The sequence below is a fragment of the Hyaloscypha bicolor genome, assembly GCF_002865645.1.
Source record: "Hyaloscypha bicolor E unplaced genomic scaffold K444scaffold_13, whole genome shotgun sequence".
Lineage (NCBI taxonomy): Eukaryota > Fungi > Ascomycota > Leotiomycetes > Helotiales > Hyaloscyphaceae > Hyaloscypha > Hyaloscypha bicolor.
This window is the reverse complement of record NW_020194515.1, coordinates 527,448-550,307: the sequence shown is the minus strand read 5'-3', so window position 1 is coordinate 550,307 and position 22,860 is coordinate 527,448. Positions and strand designations below refer to the sequence as shown.

At 49.7% G+C, this 22,860-nt stretch overlaps 5 protein-coding genes across 5 annotated transcripts; 2 read left to right on the top strand and 3 right to left on the bottom strand.

The window, feature by feature from the left end:
- Positions 1 to 4,365: 4,365 nt before the first annotated feature.
- Positions 4,366 to 7,979, bottom strand: K444DRAFT_639661 (TPR-like protein; the record flags this gene model as incomplete). Its single annotated transcript, XM_024884401.1, has 2 exons — positions 4,366 to 5,391; positions 5,442 to 7,979. 2 exons carry the CDS (start codon positions 7,977 to 7,979, stop codon positions 4,366 to 4,368), a joined length of 3,564 nt encoding a protein of 1,187 aa, XP_024743417.1.
- A 1,110-nt stretch (positions 7,980 to 9,089) lies between these two features.
- On the bottom strand, positions 9,090 to 14,302 carry K444DRAFT_551581 (uncharacterized protein). The gene is made up of 3 exons (XM_024876550.1): positions 13,724 to 14,302; positions 9,669 to 13,658; positions 9,090 to 9,619 (listed from the first exon to the last, which is right to left on the bottom strand). Exons 1-3 carry the CDS (start codon positions 13,814 to 13,816, stop codon positions 9,407 to 9,409), a joined length of 4,296 nt encoding a protein of 1,431 aa, XP_024743416.1. The 5' UTR covers positions 13,817 to 14,302; the 3' UTR covers positions 9,090 to 9,406.
- Positions 14,303 to 14,639: 337 nt separating this feature from the next.
- K444DRAFT_606828 (uncharacterized protein) lies at positions 14,640 to 16,053 on the top strand. Its single transcript, XM_024879063.1, has 3 exons — positions 14,640 to 15,518; positions 15,582 to 15,711; positions 15,759 to 16,053. Exons 1-3 carry the CDS (start codon positions 14,827 to 14,829, stop codon positions 15,942 to 15,944), a joined length of 1,008 nt encoding a protein of 335 aa, XP_024743415.1. The 5' UTR covers positions 14,640 to 14,826; the 3' UTR covers positions 15,945 to 16,053.
- A 34-nt stretch (positions 16,054 to 16,087) lies between these two features.
- Positions 16,088 to 16,793, bottom strand: K444DRAFT_606827 (uncharacterized protein). The gene has a single exon (XM_024879062.1). The coding sequence runs from the start codon at positions 16,688 to 16,690 to the stop codon at positions 16,142 to 16,144; it is 549 nt and encodes a 182-aa protein (XP_024743414.1). The 5' UTR covers positions 16,691 to 16,793; the 3' UTR covers positions 16,088 to 16,141.
- A 3,216-nt stretch (positions 16,794 to 20,009) lies between these two features.
- On the top strand, positions 20,010 to 22,803 carry K444DRAFT_551577 (Cas1p-domain-containing protein; the record flags this gene model as incomplete). The annotated part of the gene is made up of 2 exons (XM_024876549.1): positions 20,010 to 20,133; positions 20,199 to 22,803. The coding sequence occupies 2 exons, from the start codon at positions 20,010 to 20,012 to the stop codon at positions 22,715 to 22,717; spliced, it is 2,643 nt and encodes an 880-aa protein (XP_024743413.1). The 3' UTR covers positions 22,718 to 22,803.
- Positions 22,804 to 22,860: the final 57 nt, after the last annotated feature.

The window sequence follows — 22,860 nt, the reverse complement described above, 5'->3', positions numbered from 1 at the left end:
CCGCTTAGCGAGGCACCAAGGGGCAGGGGCAGGGGCAGGGGCAGGGGCAAAGGCAAAGGGCCGCATTCAGGGGTTTTGTTCCCAACCTTCCACTTCTTCGCAGCCGGGGCACTGCAGCACGTTCCACGTTAGGTTCCGTTAGCCCTGAGTAGCGGCACCGAGGAAACTTTTCAACCCCCGTCCCCTTTTGGACCGATCATGGACGATTTCGCTGGACTGGAAGGCAGTGGAAAGCGGCAATATTGGGGCCACGATACCACCGCGATGGACTCGTCCAACGAGTAGCATCCGGCGGAGAGCCGAGGGATAGAGGCTGTACTGTATGAATTGCATTCATTGTCCGATTGCTTGATTGCTCGATTCCACGATTGATTGTGCCTAGGGTCCTCTGTCTCTGTCTGCTGGAAGCCACGTTTCTCGTGGCTATCAGACCATAGCGACTGTTCATGTCGCACGAGTGATGAGGACCCATGGACCATGGTGGGTGAAGCAACGGTTTGTCTCTCTCCCTGCTTACCGCATCAAGTGCTCTGCAGGAGAGCACAGATTGGCGCCCCTCTGCTCGGATACTTCTGGTGCATGCCAGCTATCCACAACTGGGCGATAGGGCCTCTCTAGCGGTGTGCTTGACGTGTGCGCCAGCATAAGTTCAAAACTTCGTGGTCTTCGTCCCCAGAGGCCCACGCCGTGGCGCCTTCTTCCCACAGCGGCGGTACCTTGCTGTACCTCACTCTACTTTAAGCGTGACCCCTGGATCTGCGCTTTACGATGTATTGCAAAGAGGGTGGAGTGAAAACCACTTCCATAAATCGTTCTTGCCGTGTTCGAGAAGCCACGTTCTTCCCTGTCACAATTATGGCGACGTGCATTCTAATTTCTTGAAAAGGCAGGGCTTGTGAGATGTATTGGCGAGGTACCGAACTGCTCCGTCTCAAAGATCGCGGAGGGAGCTTGGGCCCGCAGAACCCCACCAGGGTCCAGGAGTTTGCATCTCGTCAAAAGAGCCTGTCCCAAGGATTCATGATGGATCAACGCCCAGTCCTGTCGCAGCGATTACGTGAGGCTAGGCTAAATGCCAGTTGGTGAGGCCATGACCATGGGCACTCAGAAGCTGGACATCGCCTGTACCAGTCGAGAAGATGGCTTCCTCACGGCAGTCTGCAAGTTGGCCTCATGCAGACTCGAAGCCTCGTCGACCGTCGACGTGAAAATGTCGTCGCCTCAGGGCGACAAGACAGGCGCGGATCCTGTCCGCGGCCCACAGTTCCAGACCCGTCGATCACAAGTGATAACCTGGTGCAGCGAGCAAGGTGAAGCGAGTTGTGGGCGTCTCCGTCGCTTGCTAATGGCTCCTTCGGCGACCTGAAAATACCAGGGATTCTCTGTTTTGCAGGTGTGCTTGCGAACTTGAAAACGATCTGCCCTGGGAGGTTGATGCTGTGTTCAGTAAGTCACGCAGAAACTCGTGAGCTGTCCAATCAGAAAATTGGGCCCCTTGCCCTACCTCTTCACACGAGAGAGAGAAGTGTTCGGGACAGGCTGCGGACCGAATGACGAGGGCCAGGTTGAAGGGCCGTTGGGTTTGGTATTGGAATTTCCCTCTGACAGTGGAACATCTTACATGTTTTCTTTCGAGAGGATTAGTTCCTTTTCGCGACCACGGTGGTGGCTGGAATGCGGGAGGGAGACTTCAAATTAGGGGTGGCATAATTAAGGATTTGGCAGACCATTATGCATTATTATGTGGGCCCGTGGCGTGAGGGCTTCCCGAATAGGTAAGTCCGAAACCCGAGCAACCCTCGTATGAAGTAAACATAAGTAGGTTTCTCTCACATAACTCGAGATTTTCTTCCAGAAGAATACTTATATTTGCATTAGCCTAGCATACTTCTGGTACAAAAGTGGTATAAAATTATGCATTATATATTTGGCGCGATGATTATTATAATTAAGGCTAGGACCATTATTATTGAATTATTGAATTAAAATATTGAATTTTGCTTATCCCTACTTCGAATTCTTTTTTCCCGACTTTGTGGAATCCGACTCGACTCGTCTCTTGAGTCTTGACGTCGCGGCCTCCCGTTGGCAATCCCGTCGCACGTCCTTCCCCACGAATAGAAAGGGACCGCAGAACCGGATCGAATTGCGGTCTGGGAACCACCCGGATGTCCCAATCGAGTCAGGTAGTGTAGGGCAGAGTCCCGGGAGCCCAGCAGCCCCACCTAAACCACAGCCTCTACTCGTTCCGAACTTCAAGCGAGGCTGCTGAGCACACAGCGATGAAGCCAGTGCATGCGCCGTCAAACCGTAGCCTGATGGATGCACAGGCGGTGGAAAAGTCAAAGCTCGCCCAGCTGCAAGTTTTCAATTGGGACCCTATTATTATTATTGCAGCCGTTGATGTCAATCGATGCCCTTAACCGAACCGAGCCGCCAACCTAACCCTACGCGATATGAAATCAAATTTCGACCTCGATCTCGAATTCTCGATGCTCGCAAGCCACGGTAACCTCAAACATATCTCCTAGTATGTTCCACCCATCAGGAAGGTCTCTCGGAGGCTCGTCGGACCGGAGCCGTCCGCGAAACCCCCCAACGTTGAGTTTGAAATCGGCAACCTGGTCTGGCTCCGGAAATCTTGAAACGCCCAGTGCTTCAACAAGCAAACTTCATCCCCATGTTCTCCCAACTGCCGTGCCATCCCATTGTTGCACACCGGAAAGCTGCTATTTTTGTGCACGGTTATTTGCTTCTGTTTTAACGTCTGGAAGATCTCAAAACAGTCGGCAACTTACATCCCACTTCCCAAATCGGATCACCCCTACTTTGTCTGGGCTCCTCGAAGCTATCCAGACCTGACCCCACAGGCAGATCTGTCCCGAATGGGGCAAACTTGAGGAATACAGTAGGGGTTTATTTTCTCCTTTTCTTACTACGCGTCAGCTGACTCGCCTACCCATCCGCTCTCTATGGATCTCTCTCGCTCCTCTTCGGCCTTGGAAAGTTACGTAACCCCAAGACGACTTCTTGCGTGCAAGGAAACTTCCTTTATCTGGGCATCACTACATCCCCGCACACTCGGGGCATGCCCGGTTGCTTCAACTCAAACTCTCCTGTGTCCTTCCCTCAGCAGGCAATCTAACCTCAAACCCACAAGTTCTCCACCAGTGCCGGCTCCTCACATGCCACCTCCATCTTCCGAAGGCATAAACTTTCCATACACCCGTCCATTCTCCAGCCCAAAACATCCAACTGACTCCACCAACCCTAACACCGTCTTTGAACAGAGTTGCCTTCAGTTAATAACAAACACGAAAAAACAACAACCCGACCTGCCTGCAGCCACAGCCAAGCTTCTCAACTTCTCACTCGAATCTATTCAACCTTCTCAATTTAAGCCCTTAAGACATTTGGCACCAACTTATTTAGTCCCGCACACAAGCTCGAAACTAGCGGCACTAACCGCAAAAGACCACCAGTAAACTTCTCGCATCTCCCCCCAAAGTCTCACCACTTCAAGAAGTCAAAGTCAGTCTCAGCCCATCACCAACACTCACGTATGGATGGGAAGTACCAGCGTCAAAAGGTGACATATCACGCATCACTACCTGCCAACGTTTCCGCAGTCGCAGAAACGCCGTGATCGTGGGGGTTTGATACCTACTTAGAGTGCTAGTACACTTGTCAAGTCCAGTCAGTGGGGGCCTCAACGCCCAGATCCAACGCGGGATCTCTGTTGCGAGCGGCACGGGAATAACCTTCAAGCTTCCAGGCCTCGAAACACTGACGTTGAATCCTCCCCACAGATGCCGAATGCGAGTATCTGCTTCGTATCACGTCGTACTGAGCCGTGCCTGACTCGCCCCCGCTGACTCTTGATCCCGACAGCCTGGTACATACATAATCAATCAGAGACGGGACAGAAAAGCAAACATGAGAGGTCCCCGGATGTCACCAGTATCACCCTATCCACGATGAACCTTGCAATCAACTATCTAGCGTGTTCAAAAAGGAAATATAATCAGTTAATCAGTCAACCTGGTGTTGCACGCAACGCCTCATGAAGCATGAGGTGCTTGCGATAGTATTATCAAGCCTAGCACGTTTGTAGCAGTCAAATGGTCCCCGTCGCTCTGCCCAAGCCCCATTCTCATCCCTTCTACTTGTTATACACATTTTTGAAGAAACGCCAATCACTCCCGCTGTCCCAGACCCCGTTGTCGAGAATGCCAAGATCACCACCATGATCTCTGTCTTTGTTATTGCTGCAAAGCTGTGGACGAAACATCTGGCCGCCTGGAATGAACTGTATCACAACGTGGGCTCAGGATCGTCTAACATTTCCAGAAATGGAAATGCCCCCTATTCATCATCTGAATCCCCGTTGTTTCCAGAGTCTGCCATGGGAGTGTCGCCGTCTCCGTTTGCGGTTGCTGGGGAATCTTCTCTCGCTGGAGCTGGTGCCTCCTCGTCCTCGTCGTCAGAATCAATCATCGCTCGTCTGTTCTTGCGTTTGACCGGGATAGCCACGGTCTCTTCATCATCCACATCCATATCACCGGTAGTTTCGTTGCCAAAGACATCCGCATCCATCTCCTTTGCTGCCTCAGCAGCGCCATCATCCCCTTCACTGTCGCTCTCAACCACAATCTCGCTGCTCTTGTACTTGTTTGGCTTCTCCGCTTTCTTTGCCAATCTCCTCTTCTTCTTTGGCTTCTCGGAGTCGCTGTCACCACCACTCCTGTTTCCACGACTTCTTCTCTTGGGCTCTGCTCCGCTATCATCATCATCATCTGTAATGCCATCCTCGTTCTTCTTTTTGCGCTTTCCGCCGGCTCCCCCACCTCTGGGCTTCTTCTTTCTCTTGACCTTCTCGCCAGTCTCGCTATCGGTAGTAAGTTCAGCAGCTTCTCGAACTCGATCCTCTTCAGCTCTCAGTTCCGCAAGCTCCCGATCCTTCTCTGCGATCTTCTGTCTCTCCTCCGCAATCTTCAACTTTCTGTCACGTTCAGCCTTCTCAGCTGCTAATTTCGTCTCCTCACGTTTCTTTAGCTCTGCTTCTCGCGCGTCCTTTGCGGCCTTTAGCTTCTCGGCATTCTTGTCTTCGTACTCCTTCTGAGCTTGAATAGAACGCTCAAGTTGTCGACGCATAGTGTTTCGTGCCATGTTTGCTCGCTGTTCGACATCATGTTTCGGGTAGGGTGTCTGAGGATGCTTAGCAATGGCATCCAGAGACTCGATGGCTTCCTCGAGTCCTGCAGCAGCTTCCTGCACCTCTGCCAGTGTTCGCTGCATTTCAGGCATGTTGTAGACGGTTGTGGCAAGTTGAATCTGCACGAAGGCAACATTGAACTTGAAATGGATCTGCTCAGGGGCGATCTCAAGGGCCTGAACCCACATTAGCTTCGATTACAGGTAAAGGATGCTATAAAACTTACCTTCTGGGAATAATCCAGAGCATTCTTGAAGGCCTGCAAACCCTTCTCTGCCTTGCCCTTAGATAGCCAAGTTCGTCCTAAACAAGCTAGAATCTGGGCATCGTGTGAACGGTCCTTTGAGAGTGCTGCCTCGTAGTGTTCAATCGCCTTCGAGTATTGTCGTAACTCAGCAAAGATGTGTCCAAGATTAACATATACGCTAGGATCCTTAACAGTGTCTCGGACCTTGATAAAGATCGATAGAGCTGTTTTGAAGTCTTTCTTGTCTTCAACAAGGGCGATAGCAATGCCCTGTGCAGCGTAGGCGTTCTTGGGGTCTAGCTGTAGAGCTTTGTCGAAGAACTCAACGGCTTTGATATACATGTTGCTTCGTTTTTGCTTCTCTTGATCTGTTTCTCTCCGCATCTCACGGGCAGTCATGAGATACAAATTTCCCATACCAATCAGGGCATATCGATCATGCTTCTCGTAGTTCTGAAGAGTGTGCTTGTAATGGCGAAGCTCTGGATCCTCGGCGATGTTTCCAGCTCGTTTTCGAGCGTGGACTCTTCCCAAGTACCATCCGTACAATGCTCGGACTTCAAGATCGGCGGACGAGTCTTGGTAAAGGTTGTTCATAGCCTTTGGCCCATCTTCAGTTGGGTTCTGGCGAAGTGCAATGTATGCCAATCGAGTCCGTGCATCAGTGTAATCGCTATGGCGGGCAAGCAATCCCTCGTACACTTTGTTTGCCTCATCAAGCAGACCCATTGCTTCATATGTTCGACCAAGATTGAAGCTGATCGTAGTGACAAGAGCATCGGTATCCATATCCTCTTGTTTCTCGCCAACCTTAATACAAGCACTCAAAGCTACTTCGAACATATCTCTGGCTTGATCGAATTTCTCGCCCTGATAGTAGAAGCACCCCATATTGTTCAACAGTTGAGGTGGTAGGTTTTGTCGAAGCTCCTGCTTGAAAGCAGCCTTATCCTCGGAACTTTGAGGTCTCTCGTTTTCTGGAATCTGATCAAACTCGAGCTGTTCTACCTGCTGCAGACATTGCAGACTCTTCTCCGGTTGATCGGCTTCGTACAGGCGGGCTAGATTCAGAAGTACGGAAGCGTCGGGGACCAGGTTCTTCTTAGAGTCCTTCCAAGCTGTTCGTACGTTCTCGAGGTAGCCCACAGCTTTCTTGAATTCCGTTGATTTGTCCTCTTTGACCCCACTCTGCTGACTGGTGAACACTTCCTCGGCATATAAAGTGCCCAGCAGTATCATGGCCTCAACATTCTTCGACTGCTGAATGATCTTCTCAAGTCTCAATTTTGCTTCTCCAAAGTCACTCTTCAATACAGAAAGCTGGGCTGCTCCAAATTTGGCGGGAAGATAGCCACGGTCAGCTCCGCCCCTGGCTTCATCGGCTCTTCGATAGTAATCAGCTGCTGTCTCATAGTGGTCCTCATAATGCTCTTTTCTAGCGAGAAGATACCAGCCATCACTCGCAATGGCGTTGACGTCAGTGTATTGAATAGCTTTGTGAGCAAGAGTATTGACGTTTTTGAGATCCTTCCTCGACAAGAAGTATCCAGCAAATGTGGCACACATAAGAGGAACGCCTTTGTCAGCCTTGAAGGCATTCTGGACGTATTCAATCATGGCCTTTTTGTAGAGTTTAATAAACTCGGGGCTGTTCGTAGGCACATGGGCGCTTGCATCAAGGTAGAAAAGGCCCAGAAGAACGTTCGCAATCTTTGAACCAGGGCTGATCTCCAGCGCCCGCTCCCAGGCCGTCTTCGCATCTTCCTTGAAACCAAGCTGCCAGAAGCAACATCCAATTCCTATGCGTGGGTCGGGATCCACCAAATCGGGCATCTTGTGTAATGCATCTTGATAGCCCTCCAAAGCCTCAGCAAACTTCCCCAAGGAATATAGCGCCCTCGATTTCCCCATGAGTGCCAGCATATTCCTGCCTTGCGAGACTCGAATCGCATCTTCGAAGGACCTCAACCCAGATCGTAAGATATCCGCCTTCTCGGTGTCAATTGCACCGGGGGCAGCAGATTTCGAAGGAGGTTGGAGGGAGGCCTTGAGGAGCAGGAGCACACCGCGTGCCAGAAAAAGAGGAGGAAAGGAAGGGTTGATTCGTAATGCCTCATTCAGCGTCGAAGTCGAAAGTTGAAGGTAGTATTCCTTCGTTTTTGCTTCGGAGACTAGTGTGCCCTCGGGCGGTACTCGAGGAGCCTCTCTGCTCTTCCACAGATACATCCAGCATAGACACGTCAGCATACTGAGCTTCTCCTTCTGTCCGCCTCTCATAGCCTGCCCTCCCTTCAGCAACATTTCGATAGCATGATCGACTTTGTGCTGCTTGGCGTACGCCAGGGAGACCGTCATCCAGTATGTTCGCGCAGCTCCTTCGTTCTCCAGCAGAGTACATAACTCGGTAGGATCATCCAGAAGATCTTCGAGATCAACTTCGACTGCCTGGTCGTCATCTTCACCCTGAACGGGAATATCGATGGCGGAAGGGATGTCAGAGAAGCGTTTGCTGATCATCCTGTGTCCAGGAGAAACCACATCGTATCCATTCGATCCGCCATTGGCATGTCCGTTTGTGACCGCCGCCATTTCGATATGTTTCGGTTTGCGAATTGAGGAAGATATGGAAGGCGAAGCCAGAAGAGCTTAGGAGGGAGTCGAGACAGGCGCGTCGAGGCGCAAGAACTGTCGAGAAGAAATGTGTTATTCACAAGAGGGCAAACATCTGACCGCCGTGCTCAAGGTGATGAGTAGACAGCTGGAATCATCGAATTCGGTGTGCTAATCTGCGGTGAGCAAATGGAGTGCGTGAGGCTGTGGATGCGATATTTTGAGATGGTCAAATGCTTCGCGAGGTCCGACTTTAATCCTAGTTCGGCACTAAACCACTTTCGATTGCAACAACACCACGAAAAGTGAATATGACGATTTGAGCAGAGACGAAATAGATTCGCTCGTTCAATAGAACAAAATATTTTCTTGTAGTCCTGGAATGAGCAGAGCCATAATCCAATGGATGGAAATCACTATCGCAACGTATCTTTCAAGTGAATCTCAGGGACCTCCAGCCAAGCAAGATTCAAGGAACGAATGTACAGGAAACAGGGGTATCATCTTTGATACGCTACGAAAACATCACACCAAGCGAAAAGACGAGTAAAAGTGAGGTGCAGGCGGCACCTGCATAACAGCAAATTACTTAACACAATGTTCACGTTAAAGAGAGTGAATATTGAAAATTCTGAAATTTTATTGCACGTCGCAATTCTTATATAAGAGCGCTAGCAAAGAAACTAGCAGTGCTAGCGCTCTTATAAGAAGTGCGACATGCAACAGAACCTTCGGTCCTCTGGCTAAGGAGTGAATTAAAAAGATGAAAGTCACAACAAGGCATGAGATGAGATGAAAGGAAGAAATGATCTGAGGAAAGCAGTGTGCAGTACCCAAGCTCTTGATTTATCATTGCGGTCCGAATTCGAATCATCCATCACACACTTCTCATCCTTATTCTAATATTCAAAGATCATAACGCCCTCGATATTCATCGTTCCAAAGGAAATGAACGCAACATTTTGAATACAGCGCCGATGAGACTTCATGAAGATTTAAATTTTTGAATTCAATCTACTGGGATAGGGCTGAGAAAATCTGACTTTCTGCATCGCAGATATATGCATATTCAAAGTTCTCACGATCCAGAGCACCGGAACACTCTTCATACATCTCAATTGCTGATCTAATTAAAGTACAATCTAGGCATTTGGCCCATGCGAGTAGACAGGGTCATCACGCGACCCATTTTCTTCCCAGATGTCCTCCTCTCCATGTATAAACGCCATGATAAACCAAGCAGCACGCCCAAAGCCAACGCATATGCAAGTACCACCCAGGACACCTAACGCACCGTTGCAAATCACAAACAAGTCGAAGATATCCATCATCACCTAATCGTCATCACTCTGCACGCCACTGCTGCCACCATTTGCATACTGATCCTTGTTGAATGTGAGCTTCAACTTTCCGCTCGAAACGGCAGGCATTGGGGTTCCGGCACTGGTTGTGGGTGCAGTAGAATCGCCATTACGAGAAGAATCGTCAAGGTCACCAAGCTCTGGATGATCACTCAATTCTTCTTGGAGTTTTGATTCAAGGGCATTCTGGAAATAATTAGTCTCAACAACCTCGTTATAAATAAGTTCAACTCACCTCAATCGCGACGGCGTCTACGTAAATCAGACTGCCATCTTCGTTATATGTCTTAGCATTTCGGCAGAGATGCTGGACATCCTTCTTCAAGTCACCAAGACTGGAATATTCTTCGCTCTTAATCTTCTTCTCAATCATCTTCATGCAGATTGGCTCTGTGATGATCACGTAATAGTCGGGGAAAAGCTTCTTGGGCGGCAGCGCAACAAACGGCCCAATGATCAAGCGTGTGCCGCCTCCTTCTTCGTCATCCTCTTCAGAACCCGACTCAGCCGGAGACTCTAGCTTCATGAGAGCATCAAAGATCTTTCGCAAACTCTCTTGAAGAGTGGCGCGATGTCGAGCAGCTGCTGTATCACCATTAGATATTGCACCCTTGCGACCAGCAGGAGCACCACGCTTTCGCTTCGCCTGCGGTTCGTCGTCAGGCTCTTCGGCCTTTCGCTTATTATCAGCCTTTCCGCCCTTGCGATTTCGGGCCTTCTTAGGGGTCGGCTCAGGCTCCTCGGTGCTTTCGCGGCTCCCGGCTGGGGAATTCTCGATGGACCCGGGTATTTGACCGAGTCTCTTGAGTCTGTTTTGCTCGCGACGGTCCTTTCGAGCCTGTTTACGAGCAGCAGCGGCCTCAGGAGAATCCTCGTCATCATCAACAGCATTGAGCCATTGTTCTTCTGTGAGGCCATCGTCGTACTTGACTCGGGTCCGCTCACGGGCGCCACGACCCTTGATCTCTTCAGGTTCGTCGGAGATTGGATTTCCGTCAGACATGTAAATTTCAGGAAGCTCGCTTTCGGCCATGAGGCGTGGGATGCGCTTGCTGCCATGAGCCGTTCCGTATGTCAAGTCCTTGGCACGCTCCTCGTCCATCTTCTTGAAAACTTCGAGTTCGTCGTCCGAGCGAGCGAGAATCATGTTGAGATCTTCATCATCCATCTCTTCTTGTTCGAGAGTTTCAGCAGCTTCCGCCGTCTCGAGCATGACTCTCAACATAGCATCACGATCAGTCTCGGAGGATTTGTTGTCGAAACGACCAGCCTGAATGACTTTGCCATCCATATCAAGCTTGAATTTGGCTCGCTCTAAGATCTTCTCCTCGACGGAGTTGGAACTGATAAGTCTCAAAATGCGAACCTCATTCTTCTGGCCGATACGATGAGCTCGATCTTGAGCTTGTAAATCTTGATGCGGGTTCCAATCAGAATCGTAGATGATGACAGTGTCCGCAGTTTGTAAATTGAGACCAAGACCACCAGCACGAGTAGAAAGCAAGAACATAAAGTATGGAGAGTCCGGCGCATTGAATTCGCGAAGGAGGTCAGAACGATCGTCGGACTTTGTCGTACCATCCAATCGCAAGTATTTGATATCCCGATAACGCAAGAAGTCTTCCATAATGTCCATAATGGCAGTCATTTGGAAGAACATGAGCACTCTGTGGCCAGTCGCCTGGTACTTAGGCAGAACTCGGTCGAGAAGCTCGAACTTGCCGGCCGTACGCCATAGTAGATCGTTGCTCACACTCAGGGGGTTCATTTGGTTCTCAACCTCATCGAAAACGAATGGATGATTGCAAAGCTTACGCAATTGCATAATCATGTTGCTCAGACCACGAGCACCAGTTTTTCCGCCCTTGCCATCACTGACCACCAACTTGTTGTGGGTCACCATCTGCTTGTAGAGGCGTGCTTGCAACGAAGAGAATTTGCACTTGATGACTTTCTCAGTCTTGTCGGGCAAATCCTTTTCAACATCCTTCTTCAGACGACGCAGCAAGAACGGTCTTAAGACCTTGTGAAGACGACGAATGACGAGAATGGATTCTTCTTCAGTCAGTTCTATCTTATCTTGGCTACCGGTGTTCGCGAATGGAGTGTTGAACCACTCATCGAAAGACTTCACAGATTTGAAGATTGTTGGAAGGACGAAATTCAGAAGGGCCCACAACTCAGGGAGGTTGTTCTGTAGCGGCGTACCAGTGAGGATGAGTCGGTAGCGGGTGGAGTAATATTGAGTGAGCGTAGCGCTGAGCTTCGAGGAGGAGTTCTTCATACGATGACCTTCGTCAATAATCATGTGGATCCATTTGATTTTACTTAAGACAGGTCTGTCCTTGATGATGTACTCGTAGGTCGTGAGGAGAACTTGGAAATTGCCGTAACGGATCTGCTGCTGTTGCTGCTTTCGGGCCAATGGCGGACCCTTGTAGACGACTCTCGCAATAGATGGCGCCCACTTCTCGAATTCGAGGTTCCAATTCGTCAAAGTACTCAGCGGTACAATGACTAAGAAAGGACCATTCTGCTTCTTCTTCTCGATCAGGTACGTGATCAAACTGATTGTTTGAATGGTCTTGCCGAGACCCATCTCGTCTGCAAGAATGCCATTGAGGTTGTTGTTATACAATGAAATCATCCACTGCAAACCCTTCAATTGATACTCCTTTAATGTACCGCCAACCAAGATAGATGGCTGAGCGTTGACCTCTTCCTTGATACGATGCGCAACAGCATAGTAGTCAATGTTCTTCCTGGATGTCTCATTATCATCATCCTCGTCGTCATCCTCTGAGTCATCCATTAAGAACTCATCATTGGTCTCGCCTCCATACCGCTCAGCGGCCTTTCTCTGTTGCTCCTTGACGGATGCGGCAAGCTCTGACAGGAATCCATCGGTTTGTCGGAGCAGATGAGTAATACGAGTGTCCTTGGCTTGGTCAAGCAACTTCAAGTAGGCCTCCTCGTCGTTGGATTTCAAAGCTTGCAGACGTTGCTTGGCAGTTCGCTCGATTCTCTTCTGCTCTTCCTTCTCGATATTCTGGTGTTGTGCAATCATCATGCGGCCCAGCTTCTGCATCTTCTGTCGCTGGTTTGCCGCCGCTGTGTTAACTTCCCGAGCATGAGTAAGGACATGGTGGAGGTAATCGGTATGTCTCTTCTTCTCCCGAGTCTCACGAGCATCGCGCTGTTGCTTCTCAAGCTTCTCGGTGATGCGCGCTTCCCGTAGTGACTGCTTCTTCATTCGTCGATAATGGCTTCGGTTAGCGGTCATAGCCAGGTTGTCATATTGAATCATCTGGCGTCCAACTCTCTCTCGCAGATTTCTCTGCTTTTGATACAACCCCAGCATCTTCATCTCGATCAAAGCTTTGCGCTTCAGCGTATCTTCCGGGGTCAGGTCTTCATTCCGGACATCGATGTGGGCGATATTTGCTGGAAGTGACTTGAGCTCTTGCATTCGAGCTTGCATGCGATTGTATATAATGATTTCTCGCTCGGTTCTGAGCTTCTCGATATCCACACCCGATGGCATTGTGCTTGGAATCATAGGTCGCATCTCTCGCTTCTTGTGCGCAGAGTAGCTGATCTTGTTCGATAGTCCAGCATGGGGAGACTTGAATCCAGTGTACTCGTGCTCCTTCATCTTTGTGGCATCTTTCTCTCCAGTAGCAGCATCGACACCATTCGCAGTGGACACATCATCGGCCTTTGTGGCTGCAGCGTCAAGAGGTTGATCGGCGGGGAGAGGTGACTTCTTCTGCTGGGAAGCAAAGAGCTGCTGTTGCGTAGGCAACGGAATGCCCATGTTCTTTGACAAGCATTTGAAGGCATATATTTGGTGCTTCAAGATGCTCAATTGTTCCGGGGTGAAATATCCACTACCACCAGCTGTTGTGCGTTGCACAGCTCCCTTCGGTGCAGGTGTATTCGCAGCACCGGCGGGTATAGCAGAGGGGCCAAGAGATGATGTGGTGGGAGTTTGGGAGGTGGGTAAGGGGGTTGTTGCAGGCGCAGTGCGAGTGCCGTTGGCACCATTAGGAGCGGAGGTAGTAGCATTTTGTTGATTTAAGATCTGCTGCTGCTGTTGTTGAGCGAAGGCAGCTCGCTTTTGTTGGAACATGCGCTGTTGTGACATATTCGTAAGAATTTGGTGGAGCTTTTGAAGTTCGGGGTCCTTTTCTGATACGCCGGATTCCTTCATCTGCTTGTATTTCTTGGGTTTATTAGCAGACATTCCAAAGTGAATTGAGAGGTTGTGCTGGGTCTCTGGATAGATACCTGCAAAGCCTCCTGGAGGTTAAATCCTGGTGGAGCATTGGGAGCCACGCTGCCAGGCTGCTGGACAGCGGGAGCGGTCTGGACGGAAGCCATAGTTGCGAGATCTGATGTCTATTCAATCGCGGCGGACTGTCGTTGGACTTATGTTCGGCCTTTGCGCATATCAAGAACCAGCCTTGCGCATCAGGTTTGATGTAAGGGGGGCTTTTGATGGCCAAGTGAATGATGGGCCGAGGCGGCAATGACCAAAAAAGTGACGCGGATGCCTTCGGAGGGCAAAAGCAAGTGTTGTTGCGCGATAGAACGTTGGATCGCGTCCTGTGTTGATGTTAAACGACTTTTTGGAGATGGAATCAACTTGGCGCGATGTCCCTTCAGTCCTTCACGATTGATGACCGAATCGAAGGCTGGGAGATGTGAAAGGGCGAGAGGTGCAAATCGATGCCGAAATGGCGGTATGCGGCCGGTACGCGCGTGGAGCACGACGTGTTGAGTGTCGTTGCGTTTGAATATTGAGGTTGTGAGGCTAGGGGAGGGGGGTTGGCGACGCAGCTGCCAGTCCTCGTTGATGGATTTCCTCTGCTGTCGAAGGATGAGTTGCCTTTGCGCCCAGTTGAGCGCGACATGGTGACTAAGGCAGCGCTAAAAGGAGGCTAGCGCTGACGCTCGGGCTTTTCTCTCTCCCTGATCACGTGAGTATCCACCAACCTCATTGTCATGAAAGCATTTTGCTGATCAGCACAACAATTGCAGACTATTCGAGGCTGATGGAGTGTGTATGGTCTCCGGAGCATTCGATGCAATAAAGAGCTTTGCAGCGGAAATAGTTGCGCTTTTGCCACCTTCGGCAACCAGAATTGACCTCCAAAAACTCAAAACTTCTGTTGCACTTGTCACCAAACCACAGGACTAACTTGTCTTTTTTGATTTGTACATTTTATTGATCTCATCTTCTCATTGCATTGCTTTTCAACGTAGAGGCAGAACTATGGCGGTTTGAACAAGCAAAGACAGGCCGCTAAAGTCATATCCAGCTCCTCTATTCGCCTTTCCGTACCGAACTCGCCCTCTTCTCCAAGCTCTTCTAGGCCCAGCAGAGCACAATGCCTTCTGGACCTCCGGGTACCGTTCAAGGTCCTGGAGAAATATCTTTCCACCCCCTCTCCGAAAATCCCTCCTCATCTCATCACCTGATCTATTTCATCACTGGAAACCCCGGCTTGATATCCTACTACCACACTTTCTTCCAAACCCTCCACGGCCTCCTCAGCTCATCCTCTACCTCAACCTCAAACATCTACCACATCCACGGCCAATCCCTTGCCGGTTTCGAAGACGAGGCGACAAACCCTCTTATTACAACACCCTACAGCCTTTCAGACCAAATCTCGTTATCCCTCAGTACCCTCCAAGACCTCCGGATCCCCGCAGGGCCCAAGAAATCCCAACCCTACACAAGCGTCATCCTAATCGGCCACTCAGTCGGCTCCTACATCCTGCTCGAACTCATCAACCGCCTGCGGAAACCCTCCTCTCCCCTCAACATCAAAGCCGGGATCCTGCTCTTCCCAACAGTAACACACATAGCGCAATCCCCCAGCGGCGTCAAAATCAGCACTCTTTTCAAAATCCCGGACTTCCCTAGGAGAGCGAGTTTTGTGGCCAGGAACTTGGTGAGTCTGGTGCCGAGAGCTGCGTTGAGGTGGTTGGTGGGCCTGGTGACGGGGATGCCGGATGAAGCTGCGGAGATCACGACGGGGTTCTTGAGAAGTCGGATGGGGATTTGGCAGGCTTTGTGAGTTTTCCTCTCCTTCTTTTTGGTTTTGAGGTTGTGGGAAAGCGAGGGCTGATTTGGTAGGCATATGGCGAGGGATGAGATGGAGCAGATTACGGAGGATAGGTGGGATGAGAATATTTGGGGTGTGGAGCATGAAGATGTTGATCATAAGTATCGAGTCCCGAAGTTAATATTCTACTTTGGAGAAAAGGTAGGTTTTGTTCTGGGTGGCTGGTGGGTGAAAGCTGACGAGAGTAGGATCATTGGGTTGCGGACCATACTCGAGATGCGTTGATTGCTGCTAGAGGACGAGGAGAGGAAGAAACGAAGAGCTCGAAGCCGATTATGCTGATTGATGAGAATGGCGTAGATCATGGGTTTTGCATTAGACACAGCGAGAGCATTGCTAAGAAGGTCAAGGTGTGGATAGATGATATTATGTGAGAATAAAAATCGAAGCTGTAAATGTTAAGGTGTTCCAAACCGTGTTGGGACAATGGTCGAACAGGACTTCAAACGTTCCAGAACCTATGGTACACTCTCATAAAGATCAGAGGGATTCTGAGAAAAATGTTTTATTTCATTGTCCCAGATTACTTGCGAATAGCCAAGTCCTTAATGTCCTGGCATCTATCATACAATCACAGCTTCATCCTCTTATCCAACCAAGCTACCAAATCCGCAATGTTGACCTTCAACAAACCCCGGCCCTCCAATCTCTCCTTAAGATAGGTCTCGAAATCATTCACCTCCTTTGCGTTCCTATTAAACATGTTGCGAACCGAAGCATGTGAAACCTTTACGCTCTCCAAGTACGGGATGCCCAACAACTCGGAAACGCCGTTGGCAGTCCTCAACGGTGGGTCGATCGGAGGGAAGGGTAGGTGAGGACTCAGAGTAAACTGAGAGTATTGCTGGTGCCGATAGAACGTCGACCATTTGCTAACAGTAACCTCAAGCTCCTTCAGGTTCGGGCATATGCGGAGGAGAGAGATGGGGTGTGAGTCTTGGGGACCACGGAGATGGAACTTAATTCGTTGGACGTTCTGTCGGACGAATTCGTTTCTCGAGAGACAAAATCCCAATGCGCAGGTGCAGGAGAAGTAGAGAACGTTGTCCTGGTAGAATAATTTGAGGATTTCGGATCTAACGAGCCTGCAAGTTCCCGCGAGCGCCAGAACTTCCTTCATGTCGGTATTTTGCAAATCTTTTGGGCCTGCCTTGCAGTACCCAGTTGGGCATGAGACATAGTAGTGGGTGGCGTTGCCACATTGGTGTATCTGAACAATGATGATTAGTATGGCTTGATTGGGATCAATGTACCGCAAGCCCTGAGGCCATGAAATCAAGGAAAGAAACTCGATATGCAAGTACAATTGTAGTTGGCTCGCCAATTACCATCTCATATACTCTATTGCGGATGTGAAAGGGGTATTGCAAAAAGTTCACATTCAAGGAAAATGGTTCATCTGATCTGGTGTTAGTACATTTGGAGGTTCAAACGGGAAGACGGGGTTTCTTGCTTGCAATGTGGAGCATCTCCTCGCATGATTCAATGAGCTGAAGACACGCAGCTTCTTCCTCGGGTTTCTTGGCCATGATAGACTGACATTGGTCGATGAGGTATGCGATGGTATCGTAGTATGTGACAGGCTTGTTGTCGATGATCAACTTAGTATTAAATCGAAGAGCAAACGCCATCTCCTCCATCTTACCGTGCTTCGTCCTGTAGAAAGCTTCGAAGAGACCTAAGGTAACGGAACAGATGTCGATGCCACGGGGGATAACGAGACCACCGGGCGCCACGAGGGCTTGGTTGGACGTAGACGACATAGCTAATGGCTTCGGAAGGGACGTGTGTATGTGGATCACGGGAATATGTACGTAAAGACGTGGTGCGAAAGCAATGTAAAGGGTTGAGCGACACCAACTTCGAGGAGGTTTCAAGGCTTTGGTTGTAGGGTGGGCAAGGCTTGTTAGCGAAAATCCGCTATAAACAAAGCAGGCGGAGGACGGAATGACGGCGACCGAAGAACTTCGGCTGCAATACTTTCCAACACAACCACAGTGGAGTCGAGCCTGGAAGTTCTCCTGAAAGGAGGACAATAATAGACTTCCGAGGCATTAGGATAGGAAAGATTGATTTCAAGACCAGGGCTAACCTTAGTAGATCCTCGATTGACGCTCCAAGCCGCTGGTCGTGCCTCTAGCCATTCGATTTGATTTATTCCCCGCCGTCAATCATACACTCGACAGTATCCGAATGCAAGAGGGACGGAAAGCGAATGAGATCAAAACAGCCAAGCCATCATTGCCGATGCGCATGGAGATACGAGGAACTAGGATCAACTCCACTTTGAGCTAGACTGGGAAAGATTGAACAAGTGAAGCTCGTATAGCTCAAAATCAAGTTAATGGAGGTGCAAGAACCGCACACATTTTGGAAAAGCCCTCGGTCTAACGAATACTCCTGCTAGAGCTGGCCTGGCCATATACTCAAGTGTACAGACGAGTAAGGTCGAGACTCAAGGCCGAGTAGCACTCTATCTTCTTTGGGTAGTCTATGAGGAAGGTTTCTTGTGGCGGTACTTGATTCACAGATGCTGTAAGCCTCGGAGAGAAATAGGTCCATGAGACCAGAGCTAACAGGGCAAGAGGATGCGGGACTGGACTTCAGAATGCTTGCTAATGCCTCTATGAAGTGCATATGGCCAACAAAGAGAGGCCAGTCCATGATATGAACAAGCGTATGAGGATACTAGAGCTCAACAACATATGCCGAGGGGAAATTACAGACGAGAATCAAAGAAGCACCCGAACTTCGGCCCAGGTTGGAACTCTTTGCGACTGCCGATAACAAGAAAGCAAAGATAACACAATTGAAGGAATGTTTCGAGGTCTACCTAGTCTTCCTCCGAGCTGCATTCATGCAGGTAGCTATTCTAGCCTCGCAAGAGACGTTTCCTCGAAGCTCATCGTTATCCCAACAGACAAATTGCGAAGGTCCACCATGTAGCAAGAGGAGGTTCCGCACTCAAAGGTCGTTGGAGTCTTTCTAGTCTCGTACACAAGTGTGTATCCAGCTCAAGACCAGCAGTTAAGAGAAAGCTGGTCGAGCGAGGCAAAAGACAATTTAGGGAGCAAGAAGGCTGGCAAGTGTCAATCACTTGAAATATTGGCATCTTGTAGGAGGAGCCTGGATTGAGGAAGAGGATAAGGACTTATGAGTGCTATGTCACAATTTCCAATGTTCAAGTTCGTGGAGAAGAATCCCAGCGATGTAAGTCCAAACTCATGAGGACTTCACATGTCCTATGTCCAAGTTTTGAGGAGCCGTGTACCCAGGGGCCAGAAGACTTCATGTCCGGATGTATTTGACTTGGCGACATACACCTATGTCCAGATATCGGCATAGACCCAAGACTTTGGACTGTACATCGCTCACCTTGTGACACAAAACACGATCTCAGCCCCAATCTGCACAGAAATCTCCAGGACTTGACAGGACCGACTGGTCAGCAAGGCATCACAAGAAACAGTGCCTTGGCCGCTTGGTCAAACCGCCAGCTCGCCCAGGGCGTTCTCCTGCCCGGGCGCAGTCTTCACGAAGATGCATCTTGATAGAAGGAAGAAAGGCTTTCATTTTTTGAGAAATCTTTGATTCATTTGACGTCGGCATCTACAAACACCGTGTTTTGGGGGCCCGAGCGCTCGAGAAGACACCACGCACGACACCGCACGGCACCGGTCTCTTAGCGCGGCTGAGGTGGTCCCACTCATTTAAAGTCGAGTCTGCTCTGCAGCCTCTGCTCTGCATTGCTCTGCTTTGGGCAGGTAGGCACGAGACCAGACCGAAACAGTGGCGACAAGGAAACGCGGGACGACGCCGATGTTGGTGATGGATTGGACGAACTATCAAGAGCCCAGATGCTGTGCTTACACTGCACTGCTGTGGCCGAAACAATGCCCGTTTTCTGTGATGCGTGTCCCGTCCATGTCCTGCCCACCCATTTGGATCAATTGGCCAACCCCATCGATTGCATTGTGCCGTCTGGCTGGCGCTGTGCCTGCATATCTTTGCTCTGCCAAATGCGGAATCCAGCGCGGGGGTTTCTTGTCAAGCACGAAGGACAGTCGTCATCGCCGCTCTCCCGCACGGTAGGGGCCGACAAGGGCCCATGGCTCTCTGCAGTTGTTCAATCTTTGGCCTGGGCAGACCGCGTCCGCGATTGCCAAAGTGCCAAGACTCTGTTCACGGCCGTCCAGGACGGGGTGGGCGTCCTTTCCATGGCCAGTGTCATGTCCTTTCACAAAGCAAGGTCGACCCTCCCTCTTTCCTTATGGCCGCTCGGCCAGACATCCTATCAGCACCTTCACTGGCTTCAAAGACAAATTTGCAACTTCCAAGCAAAGTCGCATCCTCCTCTCGTCTCACTCATCAGGCTGACCCAGCCAACGAGAATCTCCTGATGCAGGGCATACTTCTCTGCAACCTCTGTTTGCGCTGCGATGGCTCGGTCGAAGCTGAAGCCTTTCTCAACCTACGAGCAAGTGGCCGTTGCAATTGAGCGTTTACTGCAGACGACTCTAGCTATCATCGCCCTCGGCGTTATCTACCGCTACTGCTGGATTGGTTTGTTCTCTCAGCTTCCAGTGGCCTTGCATTCTAGATGTATCTGCTAACACGTCTTCTTGCAGATATTTCGGATCCTTATAAATGTGGCGCACTTCTCAATAAAGGCGAATGGCTTGATCCAGGCCCACGATGGAGCTCTCACAATCCCTTCCAGCTATGGCAACCGCCAGGGTGCTTATTGCACGAGTACAAGAAAGATGACATCCGGGAATGCTTCGGCCAACAGCGGCTGGTCTTCATTGGTGATTCTACAACCCGGCAGATCTTCTGGGCCGTTGCAAAGAAGATGGACCAGGAACGAGCGGAAGAACAGATGGCCGATATATTGGACAGTGATTACAAACACAGAGACCTGGAGTTCACCTCTGACGGTGTCACAGCGCAGTTCATATGGGATCCGTGGCTTAATTCGACTGGGTCGGATGTTGAACTGAAGAATTTTAGAGCAGACCCTCGCCAAGAACACGGCGACTTGGCTAGGAGAAGTGCAGGTCTGGTTCTGCTTGGGGCTCCTGGATTATGGAATGCACGGCATGGCCAAGAAAATTACTTCAAGGATTTCCGAGAGTCGATAGACCATGTCATTCCATATATGGATCATGCTCCTATAGGTTCCGGGCTGTCAAACCAGCTTTCTAGGCCATTCCCAGTTCGCCAAACGTCGCCCAATTTGTTGCTACTGGCACCAGTTCAGGTCCCGCGGTATCAATACCTGTCTCCGTCGAGAGAAGAGACCATCACACCAGAAAAGATAGATGCGATGAATGACCTACTACAACAAGTCTCGGCCCATTCGTATGCTGATGTCGTGTGGAGCTACTCCTTGATGACATTCTCTGGTCGTGCGGAATATGAGGATAGTGGACTTCATGTGGTGGAGAATGTAGCTCATCGAAAGGCCGATGTTCTACTCAACCTTCGTTGTAACTCGAATGCTGCTTCAAGAGGCTACCCCTTCGATCGCACCTGCTGCAGCAACTACACTCACATGGCTGGTGTTCAATGGATAATGCTACTTGGAGGGATGTTTTTCCTACCTGGGTTATTATTCGTCCGTCGAAAGCATGCTGCTCTCAGGATTGGACGCTTCCTCCCCAATCACGAGACTATGAGTGCTATATCTTTGGTTGGACTCATTGTATGCTTCTGTTTTTACACAGATCGTACGCAGATTTTTGGGAAGTCCCACAAGCTGTTCCGACAGAGACAGTTCCTCCTGGCATGGGCCGCCGCATCAGCTCTTGGTCTCGTTTCAATAAGAAGAAGCAAATCACCTATTTCAAGAAGATCCTCTTCACTTACGCTTTACGACCGAGAATTTCTTTCTCGAGACCAAAGTTATGAATGGAAGGGGTGGATGCAATTCTTCATCTTGATCTACCACTACACACATGGGTCGAAGTCGCTCTGGATTTACGAGATCGTCAGACTCCTGGTTGCATCCTATCTCTTCATGACAGGATATGGTCACGCGCTGTATTTTCTGAAGAATGGTGACTATTCTCTGAGACGAGTTGCTACGGTGCTGATACGTCTCAACTTGTTGAGCTGCATCTTGCCCTATATGATGCGTACGGACTATCTGTTTTACTACTTCGCCCCATTGGTCAGTTTCTGGTTTCTCGTCATTTATTGCACTCTCAAGATCGGTCACCGCAATAATACCAATGCCGATTTTGTCATGAAAAAGATCCTCCTCTCGGCTATGATTACGACTGCTTTTACAAAGATACCCGGCCTTCTGGAGTTTATTGCATTTATGTTAAAATACACCTGCTCGATCTCCTGGAACGTAACGGAATGGCGGTTCCGCATGTATCTCGACATGTATATTGTTTATGTTGGAATGATTGTGGCTGTTGTCCTCCACCGCATGTCGCAACTTAGATCCGGCTCAGTTGGACCAAAGGCCACCTTTGACAGCATTCTCGAATGGACCATTAAACACAACAAGATTTTCAAGACCGCCATGGCCCTCCTCTCTTTGGGGCTACTACCCAGTTTCTGGCTCCTAACCCGACGATCTCCTAATAAACAAGATTACAACTGGTGGATGCCTTTCATCTCCTTCATACCCATTCTTTCGTTCGTCACGCTGCGCAACTCCCACCGTTTCCTTCGAAATTATCACTCCGGAATCTTCGCATGGCTCGGCCGCTGCTCTCTTGAAACGTACGTCCTTCAGTACCACATTTGGTTAGCAGGTGATACCAAAGGCCTGCTACGACTCGGGCTCTGGAATCCTTGGGTCGAAGCGGCTATGCTGACCGCGATCTTTCTCTGGCTCAGCTGGCTTATCGCCGGTGCGACGCAGACGATCACCAATTGGATCGTGGGGAAGAAGCCAGGAAGTCAAGGCTATGGTGAAGATGACACCGTCGGGCTCAAATACTCACCATACCTGTTGCCAAAGATGGCAGAAGGAGAGGGCACCCCTTCGAAGGACACGAGATTCGATATTGGACGAAGCAATACCTCTCGATGGTTGGAGAAGTGTGTTGTCCTTTTCAACGAGGATTTGAGATGGAGACTGGGACTTATACTCCTGGTTATGTGGGTGAGTAATGTCACGTATAGATGAGAAAAGGGACTGTCATTATCCTATGTAAACACAATGTGTAAAGACGAAAGACGCCTACATAAATAGATGATAATTGAATTCATGACTCTCAAACTTAGTCAGCGATCACTGGAATATCACCGCCGATTAGCAATTGAGGAGAA

Bases quoted from the DNA above. Each gene is read 5' to 3' on its own strand.
- K444DRAFT_551581 (XM_024876550.1), bottom strand. From the start codon at position 13,816: ATGGCTTCCGTCCAGACCGCTCCCGCTGTCCAGCAGCCTGGCAGCGTG. The intron at 13,659-13,723 runs GTATCTATCCAG...AATAAACCCAAG, and splicing joins ACCTCCAGGAGGCTTTGCAG to AAATACAAGCAGATGAAGGA. The intron at 9,620-9,668 runs GTGAGTTGAACT...AATTATTTCCAG, and splicing joins TAGACGCCGTCGCGATTGAG to AATGCCCTTGAATCAAAACT.
- K444DRAFT_606827 (XM_024879062.1), bottom strand. From the start codon at position 16,690: ATGAAGGAAGTTCTGGCGCTCGCGGGAACTTGCAGGCTCGTTAGATCC.
- K444DRAFT_606828 (XM_024879063.1), top strand. From the start codon at position 14,827: ATGCCTTCTGGACCTCCGGGTACCGTTCAAGGTCCTGGAGAAATATCT. The intron at 15,519-15,581 runs GTGAGTTTTCCT...CTGATTTGGTAG, and splicing joins ATGGGGATTTGGCAGGCTTT to GCATATGGCGAGGGATGAGA. The intron at 15,712-15,758 runs GTAGGTTTTGTT...TGACGAGAGTAG, and splicing joins TATTCTACTTTGGAGAAAAG to GATCATTGGGTTGCGGACCA.